Source organism: Centroberyx gerrardi, chromosome 13, assembly GCF_048128805.1.
Source record: "Centroberyx gerrardi isolate f3 chromosome 13, fCenGer3.hap1.cur.20231027, whole genome shotgun sequence".
Taxonomy (NCBI): domain Eukaryota; kingdom Metazoa; phylum Chordata; class Actinopteri; order Beryciformes; family Berycidae; genus Centroberyx; species Centroberyx gerrardi.
In genome coordinates this window covers 27,546,928-27,557,809 of record NC_136009.1, presented here as the reverse complement: position 1 = coordinate 27,557,809, position 10,882 = coordinate 27,546,928, and the positions used below count along the sequence as shown (strand labels likewise).

At 42.2% G+C, this 10,882-nt stretch overlaps 1 protein-coding gene across 1 annotated transcript in view; it reads left to right on the top strand.

Annotated features, from left to right (window-relative positions):
* The first annotated feature begins 2,193 nt into the window (after positions 1 to 2,193).
* The window catches only part of LOC139917389 (receptor-type tyrosine-protein phosphatase N2-like), a 186,661-nt gene continuing 177,972 nt past the window's right edge, over positions 2,194 to 10,882 (top strand). The window contains exon 1 of the mRNA XM_078287538.1: positions 2,194 to 2,302. Within this exon, the coding sequence (XP_078143664.1) occupies positions 2,194 to 2,302 (109 nt within the window). The remainder of the gene's footprint in view (positions 2,303 to 10,882) is intronic.

Below are 10,882 nucleotides of genomic sequence, written 5' to 3'. Positions count from 1 at the left end.
AAATGAGAGGCTCGCAGTTGTAGCCTAAGTAGGTATCCTAAACCTCGATATAAACCAAGGTTACAAAGTGCTTTAGAAGGAATATAACAACAGAAGAAGAAGAGAAGAATAACAACGGTCAAAGGTAAAACACAAAACATCTGAGATAATTAAAATGAAGGGTCATAGAGACATAAAACAGCAAAAGCGTGACAATAAAACTAGAAATAAAACATTTGTTGTTTCACAAATCTCCCACAAATCAACCAGGTCTGGTGCCATCATGGAGGTCCGGTGGAGAATTATAGAAATATAACAATTAAGCTAGAAAACGAGAGATATCTGAATAAGTGAATCGTCTGATATGGTGGATTTGTTTCCAAATGTAGGTTACTGTGACACAGTAAACTGTCTTGTCTTTAGTCTCTACTCCAAAACACCAGTTAACCTGAACAAACTGTTAGCTAGCTAACTAGCCAGCAAAGACACTTATGTTAATGTTAACATGCTATCGCTAGCTGCTACTAGATACGTTAGCTTGTGTGCTAATCAGAAGTGTTCAACAACAAGACAGCTGGTTAGCTGACCAGATACTATGATTAGCTAGCTGACATGATCAGTTCCCAGTCAAAAACAGCACAGAAATTAACAATTTATTAACCACTTAATTTCAATTCTGTTGAGATGGCCAAGTTGTAGCTATGTCTAGAAATGTAATCAACTGTTAACAACCATTGTTGCCCAAAAGCTGTGGACCTCCAATATGGCCGCCAGAGGGCCTGTTAGCCCTCTGTTGTCTCTCAACCAACTTGTTACCAGGATATTCCTTATAACACCGGCCAGCTGAAAAGAGAGAGAGACTTGTTCAGCATGCAGTAAGAAGTGGACTTCTATATTGGCAACAACACACACACACACACACACACACACACACACACACACACACACAGTCTTACTTAACTCACTTTTGGGGTATTTACATAGACTTACATTCATTTCCTGGAGACTTACCCTAACCCTAACCTTAACCACTGACCCAAAAATCAGCTTTTTACCAATTGAGGACACGGCTTTTGTCCCTAACTGCACAAGCCGTCCCCAATCAACTGGTCTTAAGTCTGGTGTGTGTCCCTGAAAGTGACTTAAGTCATACCCACACACACACACACACACACACACACACATGTACCACCATGTCAGAAAAATGAAGCCTCTCAATAATGTGAGGCTTCAGTCTCTTTAAAGAAATAAATGTGGTCATATGTAAATCTGTGACAGCGAGACCAGCAGGGGGTTTTGGTGCAGTGCAGATAAAAGAGTGAAAATAGTGAAAACGTGTTACTTAAGCGAGGGTTATGGCACACTGCTGGTGCTTGGACTTTCATTTTTGACAGTCAGTAAGTTCAGCAGTGTGTGTGTGAGTATTACGCGCAGACATTTCCGTTTATTTCTGTTCTTTGACTCATCTCCTCGGACACTTTCTACACCCACGGCTTCATTTCTGTCAAAACAAGACGACCTCCCGCTGGCCTTTTACACAGCTCACATTAACACTTCCCACTGTGTGCTTTTGAGGAGGAAGTATGACTCTCTGAAAAGTCACACTCTGTGTAGTGCGATCTATGGTCAGTGATAAAAAATAAAAAATAAAAATAAAAAAGAAGTCCTAAGAAGAAAGTTGGATAAGACACTGAAGTTGGAAAGCATCCCGTTCCTCATCAGCTCGGTCCTAGTCTTGGATGTTGGATGGTGTTCTTCAAATCTCTGCTGATCTTCTTATTACTTTGCAGTTTAAGTTTTCTGTCTGAACTCATATATCTTATTTTATAACATATATAACATAATATTACATTATTTCACATGATATCATGTCATTTCTTGACTGGAAAAACTCTCACTCTTAGTACATTAACCGATAACCCACAGCTGAATGCAACAAGTTCAGGCCCGTTCTCTGGGGGATTGTCGAAAGGCATTCTGGGAAATGTAGGAAATCACTAACTGCAGTAGAAGTAGAGGTTGAGGGAAAGTGGGTTCACCGAAAAAGTAAATTACAACATTTCATCACAAAATAACTCCTGGAGTGTGTTGAACATCACAGATTGATGAAATTCCTAAAAATGTGAAATGCAAAATGTAAAATTCAGTTGGACGCTGTAGTAAAAGTGTGTGTGTGTGTGTGTGTGTGTGTGTTCCTGTCGTCTCACAGATGGTATGTTTGGGAGGTGTCACTCTGTTCCGGTGAAGGAGGTGTACACCTACGACGTTTCCCCGTCTGTGGTGCAACGATTCAGGATGCTGCTGGAGAAGCTGTCCAACAGAGGTACGGCGCACACACACACACACACACACACTGCCCTCATCACCCACACATCTGTCAAACACAGGTACTGCCCTACAAACACACACAAACACACAAATACATGCATCTACGCACGTACATACGCACAGAAATACGCACAAACACACATAAATTGACATTCACACACACACATACAGTCATATATATATTACTCCAGTCGCCTTCCCACACACACTTCTGCTAGCGTCACACTCTCTGAGTCACACACACACACACACACACTTGCTCCCTGTTTCCCATAATCCACCACCACCAGTCTCCGGGGACCCGACGCGTCACAGTGGGTCTGACTGGTATTTTTGGCAAATATGAGTCAAAGCTTTACAGAAAACATCCCTTTATTCACCAAGTACAATGAATATACAGTGGATGGGTGACATTAGCAGGGTTTCCATCCAAGTATTTATTTATTTTTTTTGTTTTTACAAATTTTCTAATTGGAAAAGCTGAATGGAAATGGCAAAATTCAATAAAAAAATTCTTCAACATTGCAGAACGCTCGCTTGAACTGGTAATTTTTTTTTTGCCGGTAAAGCAATAGAAATAATGCCATGCCTACCAGAAATGATTCAGTCCTACAGGAGGGAGAGTCTGATCCTCCTGTCTAATCCTTTGATGAACAACAGCTTCAAGCAACCAAGTCCTGCAGCTTTTACTAGTTCATATCAGAAACTTTATAGCTTACATCAGTTTGATACCACTGACTATGATGTAAACTGTGGATTTGGATGATAAAGATTACAGTTACAGTTATTACAGTCTAATAAAAACTTCCATAGCATTCCCACTGGTCAGGGAATTATCATGAATCTGGAATATCATGGTATTTATTTTGAGATGTTTACTCCAGATAAGGGAAAGTCAGGGAATATCAGGGATAAACATTACAGGAAAATAAAAGATTGTATTTTCCAACTTTTTTTTTTTTTTTTACATATTCATCGCATTAGGTCGTTTTGAGCCCAACTGCACTGCAAAAAATGATAAGCTGCCCAGTGATTTTACCTTGTCTCCAGACCTATCAAGCTTATTTCATGATATTTTGTGGAAACCAGACTGAAAAACATGAGTGAGCCAGGAAGGAATAAAGTTTTTTGGGGGGAATTGATGGAAATGCTCCGACATAGAGATGAAAAGTCATGGTAAAAAGTCATTGAATTTCACATAAGGGCCACAGCAGAACACCCTCATAGTATAGTACTGCCCTGGTGTACTAAGCTGCCCTGACCGTCCACCGCCAGCAGAGGGCGACAGAGACTTGTGTAACAGCTCTGCAGCGCCCGGCGTTTCCTCCGCTTTCATCATGCAGCACCGCTCTGAATGACAGGACTTCATTTCCCATCAAACCCCAGGCTGCTGCCGCTCTCCTCGGTTCAGCTCTGCGCTCCGGTTCCTGACCGCTTGTTTCCTCACAAAAAAAAACCATCACACTGGCTGTTTGGTGACGAGTAAAAAAAAAAAAAAAAAAAAAAAAAATACAAAAAACTTTCATTCTCCCTCGTCTTTTCTCCGCCATCTTTTGCCAGATTTGGCTCGCCCCCACGCAGAAAAAGCCGCTCCTGTGGTTTAATTCGGCGGATCGGCGCTCGGCGGGAGAGCGGGAGGAATATTCCGATTTCACAGCGAGGCGACGAGTCGGGAAGCATTTATCAGACGCTCTGAAGTGAAATGAATTATGCTAATGAGCTGTTTGGCCCCGGCTGTCTGCAGAAACCATTAGGGAGGACAAAACTCTAAAGACACTGAAGCATCTGCATTTCAAACCCCGCCAGTCTGCTGAAAAGATAACAGAGCTCTCTCTCTCTCTCTCTCTCAGTCTCTCTCTCTCATAAACACACACACACACACACACAAACACACACACCGCCTTCTCACAACCTTCTTTCGCCCTCCATCTCTCTCGTTTCTCGTTTCTCCCCCTTCTCTCTCTCTTGTGATTCTTCTCTCTAAATCTTTCTTGCTTTCTTTCTTTCTTTAACACACACACACACACACACACACACACACACACACACACACACACTCTCGATCCACCCCGCCCCTTTTCTCTCTCTCAAATTCAAATTCAAAAATGCTTTATTGGCATGAATGACAATGTCAGTGTTGCCAAAGCAAGGAGAAACATAAAACAGTTACATGAGCAACAGAAACAACAACAATACAATTTTGATTAAAATATACATATCCAGTGAAGAAGAATGTGTTTATGCAGAATTAAATAAATAAGAAAAAACACAAGCAATATGTGAATAACTTATGAAATTACATTTACTTTTAATTACTTTTCTCTCTCTCTCTCTCTCTCTCTCTCTCTCTCTCTCTCTCTCACAAACTCTTTATCTCTTTTCCTCTCTTTCTCTCCGTCTATCACCCTCTGTCTCTTTTATCTCTCTCCCAGTATCTTTCTCTCTCTCTTTTCCTCTCTTTCTCACCCTCTCTTTCGCACTCGGTTTCTTACCTCCCTCTCTCTTTTTTTATCTCTCCTCCCTCTCTCGCCTTCACCGTGTGTCTCTCTCTCTTTCTCCCTGCCTCGCCCACTGTTTCTCTCCTTTTTCCCTTCTTGTTCTCCCTCTATTTCTCCCTCTATGCCCAATGTCTCTCACTCACGCTCGCTCTCTCTCTCTCTTTCTCTCTCTATCCCTCTTTCTCTCAATGCATTGTATCTCTGTATCTCTCATCTAGTCTCTCTTTTTCTCCTTCCTCATGCCCTCTCTCTCTTCTCCTCTCTCTCTCTAATGGCTTTACATTATTCCAGCAGGCCTTGCTGCTGTTGTGTTGACCCTCCTCTATCCGCCCACACACACACACACACACACACACACACACACACACACACACACACACAATGGACCTTCCTCCTACTCTCATTGCAGACTAAAGGCCCTGCAGATGTAGAGGCATTTGAAAAGCCATCTAACCGAGGTCAGAGCTGTAATTAGCCCACAGCGCGTTCGCTACTACGCCCGAAACCCACTTGACCTCCAGCGCACACTGTCCCACCTTCAAGGGATCGCACCGCTCTTTAAAGTAATAATCTGTGATATTTTCTTATAAATAAATGTCCGTTTTGCTCCTCAACCACTGTCTTTTCTAAGCAGCCGGTGTCTGGTCGCTCTTTCCTGGGAAAAAATCCTCTGCCGCACAGGAAGTGATGCGTTTTACGTTTCCGGTTTGTTTGTAATAAACAGAAGAAGAAGAACTGGGTAGTTAGCATGAGCAGCGATAGCCACCATGGCTGAACAGACAAAGAAAAGAGAAACTCAAACTGCATCAACAGAAAATCCAAGCTCCGCCCACACTGTTTGATTGACAGGTGATCTGTGGGAAGTGCAGAGCAGAAACACCACAGTGAGGCTGAGGGACAAAGATGGAGACGAGTAACTCTTGGATTACCAAAGTCCCATATGGTGTAAAGCAGGACTCCCCTCTCCTCTGTGATGATAAAGGAGTTGGATGGTCTATCTAAACATGGTGAAAGTATCAAAATGCACGGTCGCCAACTAAATCCACACAATCCATATTAGAAAAGCGAGCCTCTAAACGAGCCGTTTGGACTTCCGTAACTTTGTGGCGTCACAAAGGTTCGCTCATTATCATTTCTGTAAGAAATAATAGACTAACAAAGTGTTTTTTTCAAAGCGGTCGAGCGGTCGTCATCGTTTATTACCGGAGAGTTTTCCCTACCTGTAGCCGCCGGACCGCGGCGTCTCACGTTTCACTCTCGAAACGGTTAGCCAATCGGAACGGAGGGGTCGTTAATATTAATGAGCCTTAAAGACACGGCGACAGAAACAGCCTGTTCTTGGTAAGGCTCAGAGAGATGCTGGAAAATGAACGTGGAGAAATGGATTGAGAGTGTTTTTGGTTCATGACACCACACACACAGCTTTGCATGGACCTCAAGACACAAAATAAAACTCTGGGAAGTGGAGAATATGGGACCTTTAAGTGCTGTAGATACACAGGAAGAAGTACAATTTACAACTTTTCAAGAGTTTCATGAACCAGAAAAAGCTCGAAGGGAAGAGCAAACTCTTGGAGGCCAATCGATGTTCTAAAACATGTTTCTCTTGGTACAGAAAAACCAACGTGTTTCAGCAGAAAGCCTTCAGCAGGGTTACATGGCCAAGAGACGCTGGATCTGAAATACATAAGCGTTTGCGGTGGCGCTAATAATGACACTTGGCAGAACATTTGACCCAATAAATATGATAATTTTGAGGAGTAGGGCAATGGTAGGGCGCAAAAATGGAGGAGGAGATTATTGAAATGGATCGCTCCCATCGATTAACTAAAACAAAACACATAATTGCATAACGATATTTTATGGCTGCTGTGTTATTGGTTGAAATCCACAAAAGGCAGAGAGAGAGAGAGAAAATAAGGAAGACAATAATAAGAAACAAAAGAAGAGAAAGAGTGTTTTCCCTTTGAGAATTCCTCTCTTTCAAATGTCAGAGGATGATGATTAAAAGAAATGATAGATTGCCAAGTCACATATCATTATCACTGTTTGACGAAATGAATGAAACGACCTGGAAGCTCGGGCCGAGAGGAGTCTGCTCTCTCACCTGTCTGTTGTTTTTGGAGCAGTGTGGGACTTGCGGTTGCGCTTCAGGTATTCTAATTGGAAAATTGCGACTGACTTGATTTGCATAAGTGGTCTTGATAAATCAGGCTGGAGAAAGCTGCTGTTTTTGCACACGGTGTAGTAATTAGTGCGCCTCTTAGTGAACACAGCCGCCGGTTTCTGTCAGGAACACAAGAATACGTTTGTTCAAATGTGAGAAAGGTGGAAAAGAAAAACCACTGTTACCTGGAAAAAAAAAATGTGCGGTGAGGCTGAGCTTTTACAGAAATCAATAATTTTGTTCCATCTGTTGTCAGGCCACTGAAGCTTTGACCCTTGACCTCCTTATGGCTGCCTGTAATGTCGGTCATCTAGGAATCAAAGCTTATTCTGCTGTTGCTCTTATTGAAAGTCTCTCTGGATAAAAGTGCTGCCGGCTAAATGCCTAAAATGTGACTGTAACACACACCAGTCAACAGTTTGAACCCACCTGACTGAATGTTCTGTTTTTCATTCTCTTAAAGCCATTTTGATCTAAAGGCTTCTGCTTAAATGCTTGAAATTAGTTTCTTAGACAAATATAAATAGTGAAGTTGATCCTATGTGTGAATTTCTTTACAAAGCCTTTTGCCTTTCCATCAAGGCAAAGGGCGGCTGCTTTAAAGAATCTAAAATATAAGATAGTTTTGATTTGTTTAACACTTTTTTGGTCACTGCATAATTCCATTTGTGTTATTTCATAGTTTTGATGTCTTTACTGTTATTCTAAAATGTGGAAAATAGTACAAATAAAGAAAAATGCGTGTCCAATCTTTTGACTGGTAGTGTAGATTTAACGTTGTGTGTTAAAATAAATTGACTCCAGACACTAATCCACATCCAGCTTCTTTCCCATCGCACCACAAAGCCTCATTTAGACGGCGTCCATCTTTCCAAACATGGACAAATCCTCAGATCTCTTTCTTTCTTTCACCTCGACCGGCCGACAGCCTCCTGCCCACGTTTCTGCGGTCCGCTTCGCCCCTGCTGCAAAAAAAAAAAAAAAAAGCCTGAAGTGACTCTGAATATCCTGGCAGGGGCTCTAACGTTTATTAACCTGCGGTGTCAGATGCCGTCTGTTCACCCGCCGCTAACGCCCGTGTTCTCAGCCATCATGGCCGCCATTAAAGGCTCCGTTTTATGGCTCTTTGATGGCGAAAGCTGGCCCGACACGCCGCGCAGCTGTTAAAGATAGGCTTGTGTGTGTGATTCCTGGCAGTAGGGGTCGTAATTCATTTGGCGAGGGGCTGAAGAAGGTGTTGGGGCGCTCAAGTATTCACAACTAGAAGAGTGAAACGCTGGCTGCACCGGATTCACTACTGATTAAGGCAGATGTTCAGATCTAGTTGTTAGAAAAATTGTTATTGTTGGATGATCTGTAATGATGTGCCAGTTAAACCCCTAAACCTAGCTGTGTCAGTGCCTCGCTCTGCAGAGACGACCAGGGTTCAATTCCCAACTCGTGACGAAAGTTTCTATGGCAAGTGAAGTTTTAATTTTTTAGAGAACGTTTTTTTCTAACCCTAACCCCAACCCTAACCCTGCAACCATGACGAAAACCTTAAAAGGTGAAAATGGCCTGTTCCAGTTTGTGCTATTGTCACATCATTGAATTCCCGGCGGAGGAACGTAGATCTCGCCAACGCGTCCGTCCCGGGTCACGGTGTCGCTGAGCAAGGCACTGAACCCTCTGAGATGCGTTCATGTGCTGTGTATGGATCTGTGTGAAGAAATTCTTAATCACACCAGTGTGTAATATGGCAGATTGTGCTCTAAAGTCCCCAAAAAGATTGTGCAAAAAACATATCGTCGTTGTCGCGTGAAAACCTTTTGATGATTTTCATGTTTTCACTACATTTGAAGGATTACATTTCCGTCACACTGCAAAAAAAAATCGATCTTAACAAGTCATTTAGTCTATAATTGAGTCCTAATTTTCATGTCGTTTCAAGAGTTTGACACTCATTTCTAGAAAATTCCTGAAAAACGTGGAGTTATCTCACTTCATTGACGGAATTTTTCTCTTGTTATAAGAAAAATAAGATTTGAAGGGTAAAGATGAGACTAAATGACTTGTTAAGATGTGCATCCTTGGGCTTATAAAACCCTTTCAAACCCTTTTGGACAAACTGTAAAATTCCCGATGGTCAAGCTAAAAAAAAACGAGGCCGCTCGTCTTCGCTCCTGAAAAGTCGTCATTTTGGAGACACGAGGTTTTCACCCGACAAAGTTCTCATTTTTAAGTGTGTGTCCTCTGTCCTGGGTCCACATCTTGTGACATTACCCAGATTGCAGCACCACATCTGGAGTTGCAGACTGTATTGCTTGTAACTTTCACGAACGTCATCGCTCATCTGCCAAATGTCTCTGTTCATGTTGTGCTTTGCGCGGCGCGGCCATATTTCCGGTAACATTTCGTTCCGCTACCCCATCTGGTGCTGGCGCCCATCCTCTGTTTGGTTGCCAAAAACGCTGTGTTTGGATGCATGTTAAGCGTAAGAAACAGACGTGAATGCCCAAGTAGCTCATCAAGCTCGTCCTTTTGTACACTCGCTGAATTGCAGAAGAGAAATATTTTTTCCTTAGTCACTGACGCTGAAGCCGAGTCAGAAACACTTCATCTGCCAAGCACAATAAATGCACAGAAATGTCTTGGTGACATTGGTGCAGGGACGTTTTGACAACTAGCGTAGTAAATGTTTCCCAGATGAAAATAGACACGAATGCCCTAGTTGCTCATCAAGCTTCTTCATCAGGGAAGAGAAATTGTTTTTCCTCACTCACTGATAGAGAATCAGAATCAGGGGTGCAATAAATAACAATGAATAAGTACAATAAATGCCCAAACACAACCGTCATTCAAGTTTCACTTTATATTGCATGCTTGCTGCACTAATTCTGCGCTTTTGCCCGATCCTCAAGAGGAAATATTTGGGAAAAATTCAAATTGCATCATCAGGGGACACAAGGAACAGCGTGGCAACCAGCCGTTTTCTGTTTTTACCTATTATTCATTTCATTCCGCCGTACAACAGCGGTGGCTGCAGGGTGTAATGTTTCAGGATGGATGCAGCATAGAAGCAAGATGGTGGATTTCCATAATGCTGCCACCGTACTGGAAGTTGCTGATAGGTGCAGGCACATTTCGACAAGTGATGCATTAATGTGGAAGGCAAAAGAAACAGACGGGACCATGAGCCTCATCAGGTGCCACTGATACTGAATCAATTTGAATCAGAATCAATTTATTCACTGAGTGCGAATGTCTTGGTGACACCGGTGCAGGGACATCTGCAGAGTTTTGTTCCAAAATGAGACATTTCATAAAAGTGACACAAATTCATAGTTGTTACAGACAAGAAATTTAAATTTATTTTGGTAAAAGCTGAATTATAGCTACTAGCTTTTTGAAGACCTTTGCCTACCAAATACTAACATTGTTCAGAATGGAATCATTCATGTTTTCAAACTATTTAGTGATGGATTTCAAGACATTATTCACACACACACACACACACGCACACACACACAGTCTTACTTAAGTGACTTTTGGGGTATTTACATAGACTTACATTCATTTCCTGGAGACTTACCCTAACCCTAACCATAACCACTACTTGCCTAAACCTAACCCTAACCCTAACCTTAACCACTGACCCAAAAATCAGCTTTTTACCAATTGGGGACACGGCTTTTGTCCCCAATTGCACAAGCCGTCCCCAATCAACTGGTCTTAAGTCTGGTGTGTGTCCCTGAAAATGACTTAAGTCATACACACACACACACACACACACACACACACACACACACACTGTGCTCATTCCAAAACAATATATATATACACACACTTTTTTTTTCGGTCAATTGAAATTCATCACCAAGTGGTTTGGACTTGACTTGGGACTTGTGCCTCAAGACTTGAGACTGACTTG